At 53.0% G+C, this 23,663-nt stretch overlaps 1 protein-coding gene across 1 annotated transcript in view; it reads left to right on the forward strand.

Moving 5' to 3' along the window:
* The window catches only part of PTPRS (protein tyrosine phosphatase receptor type S), a 129,312-nt gene that overhangs the window by 12,071 nt on the left and 93,578 nt on the right, over positions 1–23,663 (forward strand). The window contains exon 2 of the mRNA XM_059489748.1: positions 20,469–20,636. Within this exon, the coding sequence (XP_059345731.1) occupies positions 20,549–20,636 (88 nt within the window). The 5' untranslated portion in view covers positions 20,469–20,548. The remainder of the gene's footprint in view (positions 1–20,468; positions 20,637–23,663) is intronic.

Consider the following 23,663-nt stretch of genomic DNA (forward strand, 5'->3'; position numbering starts at 1 on the left):
TATAATAATAATAAATAATTTAGGCTTTATGTTGCAAAACTTCAATAGCTGACTATACCCCGGGGCCTCTCCATCAGCAACTCTGGCTGATCCTGCATTTTCCTTTCTGTGTATTTTCTTGGAGGGGAGGGTGGTTTTTGCTGTAGACCTTAGAAAACTTTGTTTCATTTTTCTTATTTTTTAACCAAACCTGTTTGTTTGTTGGGTTTTTTTTTCCTATCTCCAGCTGAGATTTATCTGCAAATTGAACATCTCCCACTCCTGTCCAGCCACAGCATTGGTGCAGCTCTGCTCCAGGGGTGTTTGGACACATCCCAGGGATGCCCAGGGTGGGATTGTTGGGCTGAGCAGGGCCAGGGGTTGGGGCTGGGTGGTCTCTGTGGGTCCCTCTCAGCTCAGGGTGTTCCGTGGCTCCATTTTGCATTTTTTGGGATGGAGATAACGAGAGCTGTGGGCTCCCCAGGGGACGCAGCAGGGCTTAGAGGATGGCAAACAGTGCCAGCATCACCTGGCAGTGCCAGGCATCAAGGGGAGGGCATGTGCACTTTGCTTTCTGTGGGTCTGGACGGGCTTTAACACCCCCAGGCTTTCCGTGGTTTAAAAGATAAATAACTTGCTGCGTCCTTGCCCTGCCAGCAAGGTGTGCTGCTGCTTTTGTGGGCAGAAAAGGAGGCAATAACTGCTGGAATTTGGGGGAAGAACCAGCCTCCTGCTGCCCTGCAGCCTCCCAGGATCCTGGGTGAAAAGAGGATTTTCCATGAAAAGGGGATGATGCTCAGGGCTGGTCCCCCCACACGGCGTTTGTGAAGATTTAAGTGATTCTCTCTCAGAAGCTCTTTGGTAGGTGTTAGAGAAATGTGGAGTGTTTACCTTACTTTGCAGTTTAAAAAGCCCTAATAAAATACACAACAGGAGTGTTAACAATGAAACTATTTTGAGGATTATTAAGCTGTTATAAAAGAATGGAAGGAAATCTGCCTGGCATTATGTTCTGTGCCACTAGATATTTAAATTAATGCCTTCCTATAGTGGCTCCTTCAGAAATCTTTAAGGCACTTAATCATCTTCAGTGAATTAGATACTTGGTGGTGTTAAAAAGCTCTCCAGCATCTTCTAGTCACTGAGCAGGGGAGGAAACTGAGGCAGAGAGATTTGGGCAGCGTGGGAAGGGTAAAGTGGGAATTTGATTCTCATGGGTTGGCATGGGGTGTGATGGAAATACCCTGGTCCAGCAGTGCTTCCTGGGACTGCTGGGTCCTGATCTTTTCCCCTTCCCTCCTCACCCTGTGTCAGGAGCCAGGACATCCCTCTGTCTGTCCTGGACTGCCCAAACCCCTGCCAGGGGGCTCAGAGACCCTGACAGGAGCCCAAAACACCTGAGGGTGTTGGTTATGACCCATGGAGCAAGTTACCAACCTTGTATGAAGATCTGCAAGCCACAACAGTTTAGGTAGAATATTAGGGAAGTTATCACTGGGTGGAAAAGGAGATTTTGGGGTTTTGGGTATGGGGGTTCAGGAGGCAAGATGGAGGGAACTGGGTGTGTCCAGCCTTTCTCCTTCTTCTTCTTCTTCTTGGCCTCCATCTCCTGCTCTGACGTTGGCACAAGTTGGGAATGGCAAATATCAATAATGGCCAGAGCAACAAGCTCCAGTGGTGTCGGAATTCAGGAATTCCCTCTGGCTGTCCTGGACTGCCCAAACCCCTGCCAGTCCTGGGAGAGCTGCTGAGCCGGGGCTGTTCCCTTCCAGCTCAGAAAAGGGACCTGGGCTGGTGGATTCCTTTGGTACGTGGAGGAACACGCTGTAGATATTCTGAAAAAAGCCAAAATCAAATGGGAGAACAGGTACTGGAGCTCTTTGAAAGTTGTTCAAAGAGACTCTGTCAATGTGAAACTCCTATTTATGTTTTTGGGGTTGTTTTTTTTTTTTTTCTGCCTCCTCTTTTCTTTTGTTGATACAATCTTGGAAGTGGGAGGAGGATTTACAAAAATGCTTGTGTTTATAAGCTGCTGCTTCAGACACCTTTTCTCCCCTTGTAAATATTGCGCAAGGAGCCAAAAAAGAAAAACACAGAGACCAAGCGGAGGAAAGTCCTCGTCGGAGCATTCCTCTGATCGCTTCAGAACCTGAAAATCAGCTTTGTCCCGGGCTGTGCTGCACATGTGTCCCCACAGATGCACCAGGGACAGACCTGTGAAACCAATCCCAGATTTTACAGCTCTGCTCTGAAGGGCTGCAGGGACAGAGCAGGGGCTCAGCACCCCCAGGGCACCTCCAGACCCCTTTGGTCCTTCCTCACGTGGATTCTGGCTGGGAAGGAGTGCACTGGGCACATAAAATAGCCTGAAAGTCAAGGGAAGAGGAGCATCCAGCCTGAGCTGTGCTGGACCCCCATCAGGACATCCCCCAGGCCAGCACTTCAAGCGATAAAAGTGAGTTTTTTGGAAGTTTTGTGCCCCTGTTTTCACACTGGGGTGACATGGATGGTGTCCAGACCTGGCACAGGCAGCCAAGGGGAGCTGAGGAAGGTTTGGATTTACTGAAATAAGCACCAGAAGCTTTGTGGATGCTGCTTTTGTTTCCTCGCTGGTTACTTGCAGGCTCTGTATGGGCTGAGCAGCCTCAGGAGGAGGAGGTTATATCAAAGCAGACTTAAATTTCCCTGTAAAACAACAAGTGAGGGCAGAACTTGTGGGGTCCCTTGGCTTTTCCTTCCCTGCCTGCCTCGTGGGAGCTCCATCTGTGCTTTGGCTGCTGGGCAATGCCCAGACAAGCTCAGGCTAAAGCTGTGCCAGCCCTGGGTTTGCATGGAGCAGGGCTCCAAAATAAAATAAAATAATGTTTTTCTTGGGGATTTGCTTGGGTTTGGCTGAACCATTTGCAAAGGTAAGAGGGAAAAGGGAAGAGGGAATGGGCCATGGATCTGTGCTGGCAGGGGAAGGTTTAATTACAGGGAAGGATGTGGAAACTCGTGTGCTGGAAGGCAGCAGGGAAGGATGTGGGTGATGGAGCTGGGCTGCAGCTCATGGTTCTTGTGCTGTGTCACACACATCTTTTCATTAAAAATCCTTTCCTTAGGATTTTTTCTTCCTGAGAAGCTGAGAGGCCTCAGGAACAAAATGTAAACATTGATTATCTGCTGTTAATGCAACAGGTGCATCTGTGATTGGTCTCATGTGGTTGTTTCTAATTAATGGCCAATCACAGTCAGCTGGCTTGGACTCTCTGCCTGAACCACAAACCTTTGTTATCATTCCTTCTTTTTCTATTCTTATCCAGCCTTCTGAGATGAAACCTTTTCTTCTATTCTTTTAGTATAGTTTTAATATAATATATATCTTAAAATAATTAATCAAGCCTTCTGAAACATGGAGTCAGATCCTCATCTCTTCCTCATCGTCAGACCCCTGTGAACACCAGCACAGTGCTGGATCCCAGTGCCCAGGCTGCTGCTTCTGCTGGGAAGTGGTTTTGGGGTCCAAGTGGTTTTGGTGTCCATTTCCAGTACCTTTACCTTGGTTTTTCTGGCTCTCAGAAAAGCTGGAAGGGTTTGAGGACCTGAGCTCTGCTGCTCTGGATGTGTCTCCCTGGGAGCTATGGAAAGCAGCGCTTGCAGTCCTGTTTGAACTTGTTAGTTGACAAGTTAAAAGGTTGTTTTGACCCTTCGGGATATATTTAAAAAAAAAAAAAAAATATTTCTTTCACCTCCCTTCTTGCAGCTTTATGAGAGGGCCAAGGCAGGAGCTTTGTACCCACAGTAGGAGTGCAATTACAGCAAGTCTGGGCGAGTGGCTCTTCCCCAGGGCTCTTTCAGAGTTGGGTTTTGCTTTTCTCTTTTCCCTCTGCCTGCTCCCTGTTATTGTTCTTGTCCCTCCGCCTCCTTTTCTGGGGAAAACTCTTTGGGTTCTGATATTCCCTTGTGCAATTTTCCATTTCCCTGTGCCTCTCCATCCCACCTGGAAGCTGGATTTGTCTGGCATGAACTGGGTGCCGCTCCACATTGGTTCTGCTGGGAGGGCAGTGCTCATCAAAGCCCCTTAATTCCCAATTAGTCTGCCTACCCAAGGCTTTAAAATTGGTTAGATAAAGCGCATTAGAGTTAAATCTGAATTAACCTTTCCTGGCACAGGCGACCCCTGGGGAACCCCAGGGGCAGCAGGGCTGGTTCCCAGGGGGGAAAACCCTTCCTGGGGCATTTGGGGGCATTGACTTGGCGGGACACCCAGCACTGCAGGGCTCTGAGCTGGCCCTGGCACGGGGCTGCTGTGCTGGGGAATTTTTAGAGAAGATCAAAGTGGTGGCAGGAGCGAGGTCTCCATCCCGAAGCACTCGGACTCTTTAATTATGTTCTTGGTCTGGAAGATTACATGGTTCCTAAGCACAGCTAGAGAGGTAATTGCACCTCTGGGTGCAGATGGGTGGTGGCAGAGGCTGTGTGGTGGGGGCAGGATCAGTGGGAGGAGAGGCAGGAATGGGCTCCTTGGAGCTGCTGGGATTAACATTGCACCCCATGTTCCATCCTCTCCATGGTGCTCCACAGTCCCAGGAAGGAGGGGACCAGCCCTGGGAGTCACCCCACTGCCATTAATCCCTGCATTTTGGGGCAAACCAGCCCTTGGGCCCTCCCTGAGATGCCCACAAAAATCGTGGTCGTGGTTTGCTCCTGCCAGAATTCCCCTTTACCCACTTGGAGCTGATTTCAGCACAATTGCTGACTTGGCTTTATTAGTTCCTTCATTATCTTTGGAGTGCTGCCAGATGTCCTTGTGGCCTGTAAATTCTGCATTCTTTGCATCCATTATCAGTGGTACATCCTCCTTTCCAAGCTTTGTTAACCTCCCTCTAGCTCTGAGATCATGAGGAGCATGTCCAGCCCTAAACTTTAACAAGGCAATTCTACCAGCAAGTAATTAGTTTTTTTAACACCTGGATATCACTTAGAGCTTGTTTGTTACTCTGTTTCGTGGATTAAATCTCCCTTTTTTTGCTGATTAGGCTTGAAAGCATACAAAGGCCAAACATCAAAGAACATTCTGACTTAAGAGAATTTTACATATTCCACATTTTGCAACACCTGGGTGCAATAGCCAGCCCGGGTTTTCTGGAGGTGGTGGAGATGTGCCCCTGCCTTTGGCTGGGGTGTGCCCTGACCTGCACTTGGCTCCATAGGGAGGAAAGACGTTTAAAAAGTGTTTCCACATTTGTACCTTGCACTCTGTTTGTGAGTGGGAACCAGCAGGGAGAGCCTCAGCTTTCTCTGCATTTCCCTTTCCTTGATTTCCAGCTGTAATCCACACCAAGCCTGCCTTGCCTCTGTGTGCTGCCCAAAATAACGTTTTAAAGAGCGCAGCAGCACCATTCTCTTTTTAGTGCCTTATTTCAATGCAGACAAGCTGAAATATTTGGGGTGTGCTTTTCTTTTAAAGCATTTAATTAAAAACAAAACCCCTGGAGCCCTGCGTTGGCAGCTTTCCGCGTGTCCCCACATTTGCATGGCTCCTGTGATTGCACAAGGAGGCTCCTCCAGGTGGGACCTCGTTTTTCCAAGCTCTTCCCGCCCCATCCCTGGAGCCCTGATGTTCCTGGGATCTGCAGCTTTGCACTTGGGGTGAGTCCAGCAAACTCTTTGCTTGGGAGGGAAACCAAAGGTCCTGGTGATGGGAAGGACAGCTGGAGCTGGGGGATAGGAGAGGGACTCTGGAGAAAACAGCTGGGATTGAATGAGGAAATTTGGGTTTCAAACCCATCTCCAGCTGCAGCTTGTGGAGCAGTTTTGCAGAGCCTTCCCCCTCTGGTTTAACCCTTGACATGGCTGAGTGCTGGAGATGGGAACTTCCCCCTCCTCTTCCTCGCTGTTCCCAGTGTGAACCCCCGGAGCAGAGCCGCCAGCTCTGTTTATTGAACACAAATAGGAGATAAAATAGTGGAAAACTCATTTTTTCATGCTCATTGGTGGGAAAGATTAAAATTATGCAAATCCTCGGCAGCGAGCTTGGTGCAGAGATAAGGGGATGTTCAAGTCAGCTGGCTGCCTGCTAATTCACTCATTGAAAACGAAATGAGCAGGAAAGCTGCGAGCTGGGGTTCCTGTGCTGGGAGGGAGCAAACAAAGAAAAACCCTTTTTTGGAGCATCCATGCTGAGGTGCTCAGGCGAGAATCACGTGTGTGCTCAGTGCCTGGGGAGCTCTGGGATGCAGCACCTCCATCCTGGACAAGGTGTATCTCCAGCCAGTGTCTCATCCCCATCCCCATTCCCATCTCAATCTCATCCCATCCCAATCCCTATCCCATCCCCATCCTATCCCCATCTCCATCCTTTTCCCATCCCCATCTCAATATCATTCCCATTCCCATCCCCATCTTGTCTCATCCCCATCCCAATCTCCATTCCCACCTCAATCTCATCCCATCCCCATCTCATCCCCATCCCCATCCCCATTCCATCCCATCTCCTCCTATCCCCATCCCATCCCCATCTCATCCCCATCCCCATCCCATCCCAATCCCCATCCCCACCTCAATCTAATCCCATCCCAATCCCCATCCCATCCCATCCTCAATCCCATTCTCATCCCATCCCCATCCCATCCTATCCCCATCCCATCCCATCCCCATTCCATCCCATCCCATCCTCAATCCCATTCTCATCCCAACCCCATCCCATCCCATCCTCAATCCCATCCCCATCCCATCCCAATCCCCATCCCATCCTCAATCCCATCCTCAATCCCATCCCCATTCTCATCCCATTCCCATCCCATCCTATCCCCATCCCATTCCCATCCCCATCCTCATCCTTTTCACATCCCATCCCCACTGGCACACCAGCTGGAGATACACCTGGCCAAGGTGGAGGTGCTGCATCCCAGAGCTCCCCAGGCACTGGGCTCACACCTGGTTCTGGCCTGAGCATCTCAGCATGAATCCTGCACCAAAAACCTTTTTTTTTTCCCGTGCACCTGCCTCCAAAAAAGGGTTTTTCTTTCTTTGCTTCCTCCCAGCACTGTGAAGGGCTTCAGGTCTCAATGACCTGAGATCTCCTCGTGGTGGTTCTGGGGGTGAACCAGGTGAAATCTGCCTCCTTGGTCCCTCATTGGATTCCACCAGCAGAGCAAGGCTGGCAATTGAGTGGGAAACACCCAAATATGAGCAGTGCTGGTCCTGGTGCTTTCTGCTGGCCCTCTGTGGCTCTGGGGGGCTGCAGGAGGCACAGTGGGCTCAGCAGGACCTTCACCAAGGTGCTACAAAGGTTCTGCAGGGCAGGGCAGGGGCAGGGCCGTGGGTCTGAGCCTCCCCCAGCATCCCAGTGGTGCCATGGAGGAACCAGTGCCCATCTCCCCCAGCCACGCCTGCTTTGTGGTGGGAGCCAGGAGCTGGAATTCCCTGCATGGGCACGTCAATGCAGAGCAGCCGGGCTCTGGGGCTTCTCCAGCATGAAAGGGCCCTGTGTGTGTCTGGGGAGGATCAGGGAGTGTGCAGATGTGGTTGTGGTCAGGAAGAAGCGAGGGAAGGGGCAAACCCTGCCCCTGTGACTGTGGGTCTGACTCAGCCCTGAGCTTTGGCTGAAGGGAGCCCAGCTCCTTTTGCCTAACTCAGTTTTGTCTCACTCCTTTAGACCAAGCTGGGCCTGTAGTGCTGGAGAGAATTAAGGGTCACCCCAGCAGAGGAATTGGGGTGAATAGTGGGGATTTTTGCTCATTGTGCTGCTCGCTTTGCCCAGCACTGGCTCCTCAGGCTGTGCATTTATTTTTGGGGATCTCTCAAGGTGCTCCAGGCACAGGGGACACCAAAAACCCCCACAACCCAAAACCTTTCAGAGCAGCTGAAGCTGCCAACCATGCAAAGGCACCCAGGAAGCGATGAGGACTGCTCATTGTGCTGGGAGAGGGAGCCAGTGCCAGAGAGTGCTTTTGGAAGGGTTTGTCTCACTTCCTGTCAAATCAATATTTATTCACAAATCTATTTGTTTGCTTTTGTCATTGAAAACTCTTGTGGGCTTTTTTTGTGTGTGTGTGTGTGCGCGTTGTTTTGTTCCCCTTGTGTATTTTTGGCTGTGCAGTGCTGGCGAGAGGGGCTGCCACAGCCTTTCCTGGCTGCTCTCCTTCCAGCTGCTTCTCCCAGCCCAAAAGAGGTTCTGAGCCTCTTGTGTAAGGTGGGACCTGCCTGGCAGCTCTGCCTGGGCACAGCTTCCTCCCCACTGCCCCTCGTGCCCTCGGGCTGGAGGGATGAGGGATGGAAGGGGCTGGCCTCAGTGAACACGAGCAGTGATTTTCCATTTCTGTGTTATGGATCTCGGTGGAGCAGGGGTGTGGAATAGATCAACCAGCCCCCAAAATCATGGGGTCGCAGAGTGGTTTGGCTTGGCAGGACCTTAGACCCCATCCCATTCTACCATTCTACCCCATCCCATGGGCAGGGACCATTTCCACTGTCCCAGGCTGCTCCAAGCCCTTCCATCCTGGCCTTGGGGATCCAGGGGCAGCCCCAGCTTTGGTCCTGCTTGAGTTCCACCATTCCCACCAACCTTCCCCTTCACTTCTGCTCCATTTTACTGTGAGTGAAACAAATCATGGGCTGGAGCTTTGCTCTCCCTCCTCTGTCCTCCTCCATGCCCTGACTCATCCCTGATGCCAGAGCTGTTTGTTCCTTCCCTGCCCTGCTTTTACCTCCTCCCGGTGCATTTGTGCTGCTGAGGGAATGGGGATGGGGATGGGGATGGGGTGAGAATGGGAGTGGGGATGGGATGGGATGGGAATGGAAATGGAAATGGAAATGGAATTGGGATGGGGATAGGATAGGGATGGATTGGAATGGAATGGGGATAGGAATGGGGATAGGGATGGGATGGGAATGGAAATTGAAATGGAATTGGGATGAGGATGGGGATGGGATGGGATGGGATGGGATGGGATGGGATGGGATGGGACAGAATGGAATGGGGATGAGGATGAGGATGTGATGGGGATGGGTTTTCAGCCCCTTTGCCTCCCTCCCTGCCTGGCCCAGCCCTTTGCACCTGCCCAGAGCTGCAGGATGGGGACGGTACCATGACAGAGCTGCAGGTGGAATAACCCAGGGATTTTTGGAGCCAGCTGAGGACCTGCCATGCCCCAGGGTGTGGGGAGGGCTCTGCCTCCTCCTGGGTTTGTCTGCTGAGCCCCATAGCTGGAATGTGATTTATCTGCCCCCAGCCAAATCATGCAAAGCTAAATTGAGCTGTGGCAGGCGAAAGTGTGAAGCGTATTATTAGGAACAGGGAGCTCTTGTTCCACAGCTGCTGCTGCTGCTGCTGCCGTTGGTAATTAATGTTTGAGGAATTGCAGATCTTCATTAGGAGAACAATTAGATTAACGAGAGAACTCGAGCCGAGGCTGTAGTGGGAAAGGGCTGGGGGGAGGCTTTAAAAACAAACTCCAATCCCTCCCTGGCAGCCTGCCCCGCTGCTCCAGAGCTGTGCTGGTGCTCTTGGAGGCACTGGGAGGAGACTGGTCTGTGGCAGGCACGCAGGGAGCGTGTGGGGGCTTCATTAGGGGCAGGAAAGAAGCAATCCTTGATTGCCATCAATATTTCAGGCAGCCCAGCACCCATTGCTCAGCCCAGCCCAGGGTTATTAGCAGAGAGAGAGCTCTGGGCAGAGGCTGCTCAGGGCTCTGCAAGGTCCTGGGCTTGCTTCATTAAAAGCTTTAATTGGTGTCCTTGTTGCTGGAATCACTGACCCCTTCCAGGCAAGAGCAGCCTGGCCACGAGGTATCACCTGCAGGGCCTGGCCTTAATTCAGGCCAGTAAACAGCCCTGAAGTTGAGGGGTTTAAGATGCTTCTCATTAATATTCCTTCTGCAAGAGTTGTTTGGGGTTCTCCCCACCCCCTGCTTTCTTCCCTGCCCTGTGCTGGCTCCATCCATGAACCTGCAGCAGCTTTGCCCTCACACGGGCGAGGTGCTCACAGCTGGCTGATGAGCAGGATGCAGCAGGAATTCACTCAGGATAAATGAGCCGTTTAGAGAGGTTGTAAAACCACAGAAAGCAACGGCAGAAGGGAGGTTGGAAGGTCAATTAGTCCCTCTGGCTGGCCCAAGTGTGTTTGGGAGTCGTTGGGAGGCAGATGCATGCCTGGCCTTCCTAAAAACTGCAGTGGTGGTGTTCCCATCCCTGGGCTGTGCCCATCCTTGGGCTGTGCCCATCCCTGGTGCTCCCAACACCCTCTGGATCATCCCCACCATGCCCAGCTTCTGGTGAAAAGGTTGGCGGTTTTTAATGGAAAAATGGAGGTTTTTAATCTTTTCTAGTTTAAAGAAATTTAACCACAGCAAATTCTTGCTCTCCAGCAAGGTGGGAACCCCTGAGTGCTGCCAACAGCCTGAGCTGGGGTGGTTCCACCTTCTGGTGGAGCTATGGCAGGGGATGGGAACAGGAGGATCTTTAAGGTCCCTTCCAAGCCAGACCAGTCTGGGATTCTGAGGGGAGGCTGTGGCTCAGCTCCCAAAAGCAGAGAGGGTTTGGGACAGGCTGTTATAAATCCCAAAAGTGCTGGAGAGGGGCTCAGCTCCCCAGCAGAAAGGTGGAAGTTTTGCCTTTCAGGGGACAGCAGATTTCTCCCTTTGCTAATTGATGGGGACAAAAAAAAGTTGAATTTCCTGGCGGCTCCAGATGGTGCAGTGACAATGAAGCCATTTTGTGCAATATGGTGGCTTCTGCCTGTCCAAGGAGAGATTTGCTGTTGGAGCAGCTCCTGCTTGGCTCAGTGCCCCAAAGGTGGACGAGTCACTCCAAGGCCTGGCTGAGGATCAGGGCCTTGGGAAGCTCCTGCGGCCCTGATGAGCAAGAGGAGAGGGATCTGCTGTTGGGAGGCAGTGCCCTGCTGGAGATGGAGCACACACATCCCCGTGGCCTGGGGATGCTCCTCGCCCGGCCAGGAAATATTATTGCATGTTTAATTCCCGGCCCTGCAAAACCATCAGTCAGCCAGCCTCGTCCTGCTGATCCTGCTGCTGATTGACTGCCACCAAGACCCCGAGATGATCTCAGCAGCTTGTCAGGAGGAGCCCTTCTGCTGCTTTAGAGTGAAATCCAAACCGACGTGCCGAGCAGGTGGAGGCTTCCTGAGTGCTGGGTAATGGGGATGCTCTCCCAGGGTGCTGCCACAAGCTCCTCTCCTACAGCAGCGATGGTACCAGCCTCCAAATGCTTATGAATGTTTTAAGGCAGCTCAGATGCGTGGCTGGGCTGTGCAGGGGCTGCTGGATGCCAGGCAGTGTGAGCAGCCACCTCTGGGCTGGGCTCTGCAGCTGCAGGGAAGGGGAGGAACACACATTCAGACCATCTGGGTGAGATCAGGCTGTCAGGCAGGAGCTGCAGTGCTCTGGGGATGGTGTCACTCCCGGTTTCTGCCTGGTTAGCAACCTCTTAATTTTGCATTTTGTACGGGAGGTGGAATGGCAGCAGAGCCCTGCCTGGCTTGGGAGCACCCCTGGCTCGTGGCATCTGAGGGTTGCTGCACGTTGCTGTGGTTTGTGGGGCTTCACTCAGTGCATGAGGGGGACTTCTGGAGGCAGCTGGAGCTCTCTGCAAGGATGTGACAAGAGCCAGAGGCTTCCCCAGACAGAGAGCCTGGGATTAAATCAAGGAAAGCAAGCACAGAGCGTGGATGTGGCCTCCTGACCCCGCTGCTGACCTTGAGCAGTGCAGCCTGAGACTCTGTCCAGTCTCCTCTGGTGTCCACAGGTCTGCAGGGCTCCACCAGCCCAAGCAGTGACCCAGCATCCTCCCAGCTTAGCTCTTAAACTCAGATGAGATCACAGCAGCAAGTGATGGATGGGTTTTTTTCTTTCTCCCCTCCTTTCTTAATCTCCCCTGGCTGGTGGGTCTGAGACACAGGATTCCTGCCAGAGCAAGGGAAGGGATTTGCTCATCTTCTGTCTTGCAAGCTCAGAACCAAATCCTCTTTGTGGAATTTAACCCCCTGTGCTGGCTGGCAGGGCTGGAGCTCCTGGCACGTGGGTGCTGAAGGAGAAGGCGTGGTGAGCTCCAGAGGGGAGGCCCAGGAACATCTCAGTGCCAAGGGGTGCTCTCTGAGTGGGGCTTGGTGGCAGCACCGTTGGACAAAAGGCATTGCTGGGCCTGTGGATGTGGAGCCACCCTGCCCTGAGCCCTCCTGAGCAACGCCCAGGGAGGAGAACACTTCCTAATCACCTTGATTAGCTTTCCTCGCTGGTCACTAATCAGCAGGGTGGTGATGAAGGCAGCTCTGTGCCAGGACAAAGAAAGACAAGGCTCTTCATCCTGCTTGCTGCAGCTCAGCAGCCCCTCCAGGCCTGCAGGGGGATTTGCTGGGGGGGTTTGTGGCTGCTCCTCTGTCCCCTCCTCACTGGAGCACAGCCCTGCCTGTTCCATGGGGTGTGAGCAGAGCAAACAGCTCATCAGCTGTGCTGCTGCCACGAGGATTTTCATTCACCACCAAACAGCAATTAGGAGAAACTTTGCCTGTTTGCTTCCCTACTTTTATTCCCTGTTTGTTTTTCAGTGATGAGCACAGGGCACTGCAGCAACCCCATGGCATCCCCCAGCCTGGTGCCCAGGGATGTGCAGACAAGGCTGGCCATAAGGTCTGCAGGCCTTAAAAAGGAAATTTAGTTATTTATTTATTTTGTGTTTCCCAAGGCTCTTGGCTTGGGGTGTTGCTGGGCTGGAATTCATGGTGGTGGTTTAGCAGTGCTCAGTGTCACAGGGTGGGGTTGGTGGCCCTGGGAGGGAGATACTGGTGGTTTAGCAGTGGTTGGTGGTTTAGCAGTGCTGTCTCTCACAAGGTGGATTTGGTGGCCCTGGGAGGGGAATTTTGGTGGTTTAGCAGTGCTGCCCTTCAAAAGATGGTGTTGGTGGCCCTGGGAGCGAGATATTGGTAGTTTAACCATGCTCAGTGTCACAAGGTGGTGTTGGTGGCCCTGGGAGAGAGATGTTAGTGGTTTAGCAGTGCTCAGTGTCACAGGGTGGTATTGGTGGCCCTGGGAGGGAGATACTGGTGGTTTAGCAGTGCTGTCTCTCACAAGGTGAATTTGGTGGCCCTGGGAGGGGAATTTTGGTGGTTTAGCAGTGCTGCCCTTCAAAAGATGGTGTTGGTGGCCCTGGGAGGGAGATATTGGTAGTTTAGCCATGCTCAGTGTCACAAGGCGTTGTTGATGGCCCTGGGAGGGGGATGCTGGTGGTTTAGCAGTGCTGCCCTTCAAAAGATGGTGTTGGTGGCCCTGGCAGGGGGATGCTGGTGGTTTAGCAGTGCTCAGTGTCACAAGGTGGTGTTGGTGGCCCTGGGAGAGAGATGTTAGTGGTTTAGCAGTGCTGTCTCTCATAAGGTGGATTTGGTGGCCCTGGCAGGGGGATGCTGGTGGTTTAGCAGTGCTCAGTGTCACAGGGTGGTGTTGATGGCCCTGGGATGGGAATGTTGGTGGTTTTAGCCATGCTCAGTGTCACAAGGCGTTGTTGATGGCCCTGGCAGGGGGATGCTGGTGGTTTTGCAGTGCTCAGTGTCACAGGGTGGTGTTGGCGGCCCTGGGATGGGAATGCTGGTGGTTTAGCCGTGCTCAGTGTCACAGGGTGGTGTTGGTGGCCCTGGCAGAGCTGCAGGACAGGGCTGGGATGCAGTTCCTTCCCAGCATTTTCAGTGCCAGCACAGACACACAGGGATGCAGCCTGTGCCCCGAGGAGCTCCCAGTCTGTCAGGCAGCTGAGCTGGGCCTGATGATGAATGACTTCCTAAATAAATAAATAAAGCTCAGAGGCAGGGAAAAGGAAACGTGAGGCATTACCCTGAGCCACAAGGCAATTCAGCTGACGGCTTGTGCTGCCCAGGGGTGCTGGGCAGAGATTGGGCTGGTTTGCTGGGAAATGCTGAAGGATGGGGAGAGTTTGTGTGGAAGGGCAGGAGAACGGGGGCCCTGGATCAGATCCTTCCCTTTGTGCATCCTGGAGGAGAGCCCAGCCCTGCAGAGAGCCACATCTGCTCTGCTCTGGTTCAGGAGGATGCTCTGGTGGTTCTGGGGTTGTTTCTGTCTGGATTTTGAGCAAGGGGATCCTTTGGGGTCCTCCCAGGGCAGGTTGCAGCCTGGACTGGGGAGCTGTGCCTCCTCCTGTTCCTCTTTCTCCTGCTCCTCCTCTTTCTCCTTCTTCTCCTTCGTCGTCTTCTTCGTCTTCTTCTTCCCCTTCTTCCCCTTCTTCTCCTTCTTCCCCTTCTTCTCCTCCTTCTCCTCCTTCTCCTCCTTCCCCTCCTTCCCCTCCTTCCCCTCCTTCCCCTCCTTCCCCTCCTTCCCCTCCTTCCCCTTCTTCTTCGTCTTCTTCGTCTTCTTCGTCTTCTTCTTCCCTCCTCCTCCTGTGCCCTGTCCGTGCTGGGCAGCACCTGCTGAACGCTCCTGACACATCCCTGCCTGTCACAGCTGTCGCTGCAGGGCGAAATTAATTCCTCCTGACCATCCCAGCCCAGCCCTGAGCTCTCCCTCTGCCTTGTCCTGCAGTGACCACGGTTTAACCCTTGCTGTGCCATCACACACGGGGCAGGGAGCAGCGAGTCTTGGAGCTCCCACACAGCTGTGCCCCAGAATGTCCCTTGTGCCCACTGGGGACAGTGCTGGGCACTTCACACTCATGGGAGGAGCAGAAATGCCATAGGGGGAAAAAAGGAGAGAAAGAGAGGCTCTGTGTGTGCGTGTACATGCAAACACGGCGAGCTGTCCCGGTTTGCAGTTTCCTCTGGTTTCCCACATTGTAAAAAGGGATAATGCTGTCATATTAAAGCACTTGGAGATCTGGGGATGAAAAGCAGCAAATAGGACCGAGACAGTCCTGATCAAAGCTCTTTTTTTTCCCTCCATCTGTGTTTGTTTCCCCGTGGAAGATAATGCTCTGCCTCTTTCTTGTAAATATTTTTTTAAGATCTAAGTGACTCCGTGATAGATAAACAGCCGTGCTTCACTCTGAAGGATCTCTGCTGCCTGCTCTGATTGTGTTTGCCAAACCCTGCCTGCCTTCAGGAGTGCCTTGGGGAGCTGCATTCAAGCCCAGAGGGGAAACTCTGTCCAGCAGCTTTGGGGTGCAGGGCAGTGACAGGGAAATGCTCCATCACCTCCTTTTTTTTGGGTAGGATCAGGCAGATTTGAGATCTGCACAGCTGGTGGAGATGGCAGCTAAAGCAGCCAGAGTGCGGCTGCCCCATCCCTGGCAGGGCTGCAGGCCAGGCTGGAAGGGTACCATGGGTACCCCAGGGATGCCCTGAGTGCCATCCCTGCCTTTGGGGGAGCAAGGGGATCCCAGAGTGCCATTCCTGCCTTTGGGGGGAACGAGGGCATCTCTGGGTACCCTGATCCCTGAGTGCCATCCCTGCCTTTGGGGGAATGAGAGCATCTCTGGGGCCCTGGGTACCCTGATCCCTGAGTGCCATCCCTGCCTTTGGGGGAACCAGGGCATCTCTGGGTACCCTGATCCCTGAGTGCCATCCCTGCCTTTAGAATGAGAGCATCTCTGGGTACCCTGGGTACCCTGATCTCTGAGTGCCATCCCTGCCTTTGGGGGAACCAGGGCATCTCTGGAGCCCTGGGAACCCCAATCCCTGAGTGCCATCCCTGCCTTTGGGGGAACCAGGGCATCTCTGGGTACCCTGATCCCTGAGTGCCATCCCTGCCTTTAGAATGAGAGCATCTCTGGGTACCCTGGGTACCCTGATCCCTGAGTGCCATCCCTGATTTTGAGGGGAACAAGGGCATCTCTGGGGTCCTGTGCAGCCCAATCCATCCTGTGGGCTCTGCAGGGCTCCAGAGCCATCTCTGCACCTTGGCACCCCCTCACTGCCCAGGTGGGTGCCAGCTCCCTGTCCCAGCCCTGGCTTTGCCAAGGCCAGAGGGGCAAGCTGGAGCTGTGGGGCAGCGAATCCAAATTTCATCTCTGCCCTCCCCAGGGGAGGTGCCAAACGAGCTGGTGGTTGTGCTAAAAGCTTTTCCTTCTCTCTTTCAAGAGGTTGCTGGGAGGAAATGGAGTGACCCGGTGCCCCCTGTTAATGTGCAGCACAAACGAAGCTGCTGCTGCTGCAAGGAGGAGCCCCCAGTGCAGCCCTCTGCCTGCAAGGTGTTTGCTTCCATTGATGTGTCTAATGGGAGCAATTCTCCCACAGCAGCTGCTGCAAATGAAGATATTTAATCATCTCCTAGACCCTGGTGGAACTTTTTGCACAGAATTTCTTTAAAATCGCCCTTCTCACACAATCAGGTGAAACACAAAAGAAGCCCAAGTGCTTTTTTTAAAAATTTCTTTAATTTTTTTAATTTTTTTTTTTTTTTTTTTGGTGATTTATTTCTCCAAGTTGTCATATTGAAATGAATGCAGGGTTCCTCCCTGCTGGATTTTTTTTCAAACACACAGCAAATGTTTCAATTACCAGCTCCGTGGGGGCTAAGAACAGGTAACATATGGCAAAATATGAGAGGCTGTGGATGATGCCCCATCCCTGGGATTGTTCAGGGCCATCTCTGAGCAGCCTGCTCTAAAGGAAGGTGTCCCTGTCCCCAGTATGATTTTTAATGTCCCTTGCAGCATTCTGCGTTCCTGTGAACGCTTCTGCCCCATCCCAGTGTCTGCCACTGTGGCTTCCAGCAGCATTTCCCTCCCTGATTTCTCTCAAATGCTTCCAGCAGCATTTCCCTCTCTGATTTCTCTCAAATGCTTCCAGCAGCGTTTCTCTCTTGCTCCCTGAGCACCAAGGCAGCCAAACCCCCTCCTGCAGTATCCCCTCCATTCCCAAAGTAGCTTAAGGGAGTTAGGTGTCCAGCACCCTCTGAAACGGGACTTGCCGGGGGGAAAATCTTCAAAAGCATCTTAGCAGCTTAGCTTAAGTCCCTTTGACTCCCAGGGGAACTTAAGCTCTTAAGAAATGTGGGTGCTCCAGAGCATTTCACCCTCTGTGCCTCGCTCCCCTGGCTCCTGGCTGCCTCCCAGCAGCTGCTCCTTGCAAACACTCCTCACTTTTATTATTTTTAATAATGCCCTGTGCTTACAGGCTGCACACATGGCCTTGCTTAGAGCAGGAGATTAGGCAGCACACAGGAATGAATGTCTTACAGGAGCTCCTTTACTGTAAGAATTAATCTTATTCCTGAAATGTGACCGTATCTAGCGCAAATCTGACCCCACTGGGGGCCATGGCTTCACTTAATTGCATTCTTTAGCAAGGATTGAGGTCTATTAGGTGGTTTGCTTGTGTTGCAGGGGACCCCGTGCCAGGGAATTTAGTGAATTTTGCAGCTCTGTGGAGCAGCACAGGAAAAGTGCCATTATGTTGGCTTGGCTGGTGCCAGCAGCTTGGCTGGGTGCTCAGGGACAGGCAGGGGTGAGCAAAGCTGCTCCAGAGAGAGCAAGGTAAGCCCTGAGGAGGGGTGAGCAGGGATGGCAGAGCCCTTTGGGATTGGAGCTTTCATCGGAACAATTCCCACTGGGTTTCAGCCTCCTTGTGTGGCAGCAGGGGGATCTGCTCTGGGGCAGGAATTGTGTCTATTCCCACTTCCAGGGCAAGCTCTGCCCCAGCCTGTCCTCCCCGTCCGCAGGGGAGCCAGGTGGGTGCCCACCCTGCTGTCCTGGCAGTCCCTCATGCAGGCACGGGGCTGCTCTGAAGGATGAGCTGCTGGATTGAAGCTGACATGCCCTAATATCTCTGCCAGCGCTCTGTGTCTCCGGCAGGGGCTGGGGAAGCACGTTAGCGCTGGAGTGGAAGTGTCACCCTCTGGCATCTCCTCCCTTCGTCTTGGAGCTGTTCTGGATCCCCTTTTCCAGACCTTCTCCTTCAGAGCCCATTACAGGGCAGGAAAAGCCGTGCTGGGTGTGGGAGGGTGGCGCTGCCAGGCTCCTCTCTCTGGGGGAGGCAGAACATTGAACATTTCCCTGACATTCAGCTCCATCCTGGGGGGACTCTGGGGATGTGCTGCTTCTCTTGGCTGCTCTCAGCTGTGGAAGATCATTGGTGCCGTGTCTGGGGAGCACAGGAGGCTCAAGGAGGAGTTTGGTGGCATTTTTGGCTCTGGTGGGGGTGGAGATGCTGCTCTGATAAAGGAAAGCAGGAGTTTCTGAAATGGTGGCTGAGCCAGCGTGGTTTGTTGGGTTTTATTTTAATACATTTTTATTTTATTTATTTATTATATTTATTTTAATTTAATTTAATACCTAATAATAATACACATTGATTTTAATACCTAAAATAGTCGGGTGCATCCTTGCTCTGTGCAGCGCCAGCCTCGCTGGTGGGAATGTGACTGAAGGAGGGAGAGCCAGGGAGCTGCAGCCCAGCTCTCTGTGTGCTGTGCTGGCACCGCTGCCACATCCCCACTTTAATTAACAGTTCCCATCACAGCCATTCACGCTGTTCCCACTCTCTGCTCGCCCCTGACAGCCACAAAAGAGACCCCAACGTGCTGTTCTGTGCCCTGGAACCCTGTGAACCCCGAGCTAGGGCTGGCTGGAGCCTCTCTGTGTTTCTCTGAGTGTGTCTAGAGCAAACATTTGAAGAGACTCCCAGTGATAGGATTGGGGTTTTTTTTCCCCTTTTTCTTGTTCCAGTATTTGTGCTCTGAAGCACGGTGGATCTGGGCTAGCACAGAGCACACAGCAGAGGCTTTGTAATCCTCAAAGTGTAAAGCTTCTCTCTGAAAAGTTGTTCTTTAGGGCTGAGTACGTATGGGGACGTCTTGTTTATCCTGGCTTTTCTTTTAATTCTGCACACTTCAGCCTTGGAGAGTTAATGGGACAGAAAAAGATGAAAATGCCCCTTCACACTGCCTGTCCCGACGCTCTCCCACCCTGATGTGTGTCAGAAAGCTTCAACAGCCTCACTATCCCCTTAGTCCTCTCAAAGCCTTTGATCATTGCACAATATCTCCTACCTGGCTCTCCTCCAAAAGGTGATAAACCCTGGGTTTGATTTCTAATTGGAGCAACGATAGCGGGAAGGAATCCGTCAGATCTGAGCGATGCTCGCCCGGCTCTGGCCATTATCCCTGATGGAAACCTCTGAGCTGCCAACGCCGTGAGGAGGCTGTGGCTGCAGCTCCGCTCTATTTTCAGCCCTTCTGGGGCAGATCCCACCTGTGGGACTGGGGGAAGCATTTCCCAGTGCTGACACACAGCACTGGGGTGGTGGGTGAGAGCACACAGCTGCCCTGATGCCGCTGCAGCTTTGCACTGGGATCAGGGTAAAGCTGTGGGCAGGGAGCTCCCTTTGGAGGCAGCAGTTGTCTCCATGGAAATGTGCTGGCAGGGTGAGGGCAGCAGGCTGGTGCTGAGCTGGAGCTGCCCCTGCTCCAGGGCAGAAAATCTCCCTCACCTCCCATGGAGGCTGTGTGGGTTTGATCCACCAGGATCAGCCGTGGCACACCCTGCTCCGGGTATCCTGTCTTCCACAGTTCCTCTGTGTGCTGCGAGTGGGGAAACTGAGGCACTGAGTGGGTAGGGGCTCTCAGACTGCTGCAGCCCCAGCCTTGCTGGAACATTTCCAGTGCGTGTTTGCTGTGCAAAAGGGGCTCTGGGACACCCCCATGACACCTGGCTCTGTGGTGGGGGAGCACAGCCTGTCTGGGCAGGAGCATCTCTCTTGAGGGGGATTTGTTGCCTTCCTTGCTGGGTTTTTCATGTGTGAGGTATTATATTGGAATTAAATCCATTTTAGGTTTGCTTCTTTGCCCTGTGCTTTTGTGGAAAAATCTCCCTTTCAGAGGGTCCTTGGGTCCTGTGCTGGTGAGGGAGGGAACCTGATGGGTTAAACTCCTGATGGGTTAAAGCTGGGCTGAACCTGATGGGTTAAACTCCTGATGGGTTAAAGCTGGGCTGAACCTGATGGGTTAAACTCCTGATGGGTTAAAGCTGGGCTGAACCTGATGGGTTAAACTCCTGATGGGTTAAAGCTGGGCTGAACCTGATGGGTTAAACTCCTGATGGGTTAAAGCTGGGCTGAACCTGATGGGTTAAACTCCTGATGGGTTAAAGCTGGGCTGAACCTGATGGGTTAAACTCCTGATGGGTTAAAGCTGGGCTGAACCTGATGGGTTAAACTCCTGATGGGTTAAAGCTGGGCTGAACCTGATGGGTTAAAAATGGGCTGGGCTCACCCCATGGGGCTGGTCCATGGAACTGGGCTTAACCCATGGGGCTGGGCTCAGCCCGTGGTGCTGGAGGCCCTGATGGAGCTGGGCTCTGCCCATGGAGCTGGGCTCTGCCCATGGAACTGGGCTCACATCATGGAGTTGGGCTCACCCCGTGGAGCTAGAGCCCCTGATGGAGCCAGGCTCACCCCATGGAGCTGGGTGGGTGCTCAGTGCCACCCCGGGGAAGGGAAGGTGCCCATGTCCCTGCAGGCCCGTGCGCTGCCATGGCCACTCAGGCCCTGCCCAGCCCCTGCCCACCCCCTGGCCATCCCCAGCCCCTCAGATCTGTCCCTTTGTGCCCCACAGGTGCTGACCAGGCTGGGGAGACGCCGCTGACCAGGCTGAGCCGGAGCCTGCCCGGCCGGGGCCCAGGGCCTGTGCAGAGGATGAGGATCCTTCCCAGCCCTGGAATGTCTTCGCTGCTGTCCCTCGTGAACGTCCTCTCCGTGCTGCTGATGGACTGCCTTGCTGAGAGTGAGTGACTCTGCTGTTCCCTGCTCCTTTCTTCACCATTCTCAATAGTTTTTCATTTCCCACCACCCTTAACTCTCCACCAGTGCCTTTCCATTTTTCCCAGCCCCACGGGCAGCTGGGTCCTCACAGCCTGCTTTGAGTTCCAGGTTGTTCCCAAGAGCTGGAGAGAAGGGGGGAAGCTGCCTGAGAGCCTTCCCCCACCTTTTCCAACCCCATCTCACCCATATTGTCCCCTCCTGCTCCTGCCTTTCACTGGTGACCATTGTCAGGTTCCTTTCTGGGGCTGGATTCCAAACAGCATTTCAAGAAAGAGCATTTGTGTTTCTCCTTCCCCTGAGTGAACCAGTTCCAGTCCAACACAGTTTTTATCTTTGCTGCCTTTCAATTCCTGCTTTAAAAAATGAAAAGGGGAAGGAAAAAAAGAAAAAAAAGAAGTGAAAATCTTCAGCGACTTGAGTGTAATGTTCCTTCGACATGAAGGCTGATCGCTTGGGATCAGTGGGGAATAGACTTTTCCAGGCTGATTGAATTATGAGGGGTTTTTTTCCTCCCCAGCAAAGCTGCTTGAAGCTGGTGAGAGGGCTGCTCTGGTCAGTGCAGCCCTTGACAGCTTTTCACGTAATCACTTGGTTATCAGGGTTTATTAGGATGACGGGGATTGAATGGATCCGCGACCTTTTGTTGCTGGGAGATGTTTTTGGAAGGGTCCTTTCCATCCTCTCTGCAGCAAGCAAGTGGGGATGTGCCTGCCCTTGCCTCTCTCTGAGTTTTGCTGGGTTCATGCTTAATCCCTCTTTGCAGAGAGGAGCACTCACGTGCAGGAAGATAATGTTGTGTTTTATTCTTTTTTCATTTCGTAAGCCTGGCGAGTGAGCTGGGCTCTGGGAGGTTCATGGTGGGGTGATCAGTCTGCACCTCAAATTGTGTCCAAAAAGAGACCCACAGCTTCAGCTGAGCTGAGTGGAGTGGCAGCAGCACTGCAGAGTGTGGCAGGGAATTGCCTTTTGCCCCAGGATTTATCCAGGGATTTATCCTACGTTGGTGATGGAGCTGATGCTATGCAGGGTCTTTATGAGCACCCAGAGTCAGTGGGGGCTGCTCTGTGGGCCCAGGGTGGCTTTGTTGGCTGTGAAACTGGGAATCTCCATTCCTGGCTCTTGGTGCAGTGCAGTCAGGAGCGGGGAATCAGTGGAAATCACTGTGAATCAGTGGAAATCTGGAGTCAGGACTCCAGGGTCTTGTTCTTGCCACTGGTTTCCTGTAACAGCACCTGGCAAAATCAGTTTGCAAAGCAAAGTCCATCTCTGCAGGAGTGGATGGAGAGCTCAGGTGTGCTGCAGCTCTGCAGCCTCTCTGTGTAAGGAGAGCCCCAATTGATACCTGTGAAAATTGGGGTCCATTTGAATTTTGAGTGCACAGGGGTCCTGTGTGCTCAGTGCTGACAGGGACGTGGCAGCATCAAGGCTTCTCCAAACCGTGGCTGAGTGACCTCAGTTCTCTCGTGCTTTTCATTTTCCTGGGAAGGAACAAACACCTTGTGTGTCCCTCCTCTTTGGGGTGAGGTTTGCTCAGGGATTCCAGCAGAGCTGGGAGATCCCTCGTGCTGCCTGGCTGCTCCAGAGCCCTTTTGGGGGAATTGTGCCCTCAGGAAGGGTTGGTGCTGGCCACACACAGAATGCACCCGTGGTGTGGCCTGAGCCCTGCTAAATCTGGCACTGCTCTGCTTGCAGCCAAGTTTCCCTCTCCCGTATTTCTGCAGTGTCCTTGGATCCTGAACTGGGAGGGTTGGGTGCTGTTTTCCCTCTGGCTGCTCACAGATGTCCGTGCAGGAACTTTGCAGGTTGCTGGGAAGGGGCCGGCTGCTCTTACCTGCTCGCTGTGCAGATGTTGGGCCAGATGTTGTGTCTGCTCTTGACCTGCAGCGTGCCAGCACCTCCCTGCCCTGTGCCCTGGGGATGCTGCCTGGTGCCAGCTGTCTCTGGAGCTCCCAGCCTGCTGAGGACGAGTGTGCAGTGAGCTGGTGATGGTTCCTGCCCTTGGAGGGGCTCCTGGGCGATCCCATTGCAGCCAGGCTGAGCTGCAAGCAGCAAACAGCTTTGTCTGTCACAGCTGCAGAGCCTGTGAGAGGAGCTGTCCCTGCTCTGACAATGTCCCCTCCCATCAGATGGCCCCGGGCTCTGTCACATTCCTGTAATCCCTTGGCCAGCTTCCATTTGGCCACGGCGCTGACCCCATTTCTGCCCTGATTCACCCCAGGCCCTGCAGCCCCCAGGCACACCGTGCTGGGAAGAGAGAGGGGAAACCCCTGGGACTGTGGATTTTGGAAGGGCATCACCTCCCAGCCTGGCAGGCAGCAGATCCCAGAGCCTGGGCTGAGCTGGGGCTCTCCTCTCTCCCAGTGCAGCTCTGTGGCCTCTGCAATCAAAGGACCATTAAAATACTTCCCTTCTCTCCCAGGCTAATTGATCTCAGTCAGTGATTTAAATCTTTCTGTGGCAGGAGCATTCTATTTAAAGGAAACTGCCATTTAAATTAAAAATCCAAAGCACCACGCTACTTTCTGCCCGCTGTTCCTCCTTGGGAAGCTGAAGAGAACAATAATTGAAAGGTGTGTGACACAGGCATGTTCTTTCTCTTTTCTCTTTGGTTGAATGTGGACATTTTCTTTGTTTCTTCCATGTGCTCAAAGGCAGCCATGGAAGTGGAAATTACTGATTCCATGATTATTTTCAGTGGTGCCATTAAATGGAAAGTATGATCCTTTTCTTGAGAGGTCTGCTGTTTGTGTGAGTACCGTGAATTGGCATGGCTGCAGGGAGTTAGGGAGGGCTCCCCAGGAGCTGCACAGCCAATTGTGCCCCTTGGAGCTGAGAGGAACCAGGCAGCAGAGACAGATGAGTCTGGAGAGAGGAATTGCTCCCAAATTGCTGATGGACCCGGGCACAGCACCAAGCCTTGCTGTTTCCTGTTCACACACCCAGAGCCATAAAGACTCCATGGTGAGCACCCTAAAACCTTTTACTCTGT

Source organism: Ammospiza nelsoni, chromosome 27 (assembly GCF_027579445.1).
Source record: "Ammospiza nelsoni isolate bAmmNel1 chromosome 27, bAmmNel1.pri, whole genome shotgun sequence".
NCBI classification, from domain to species: domain Eukaryota; kingdom Metazoa; phylum Chordata; class Aves; order Passeriformes; family Passerellidae; genus Ammospiza; species Ammospiza nelsoni.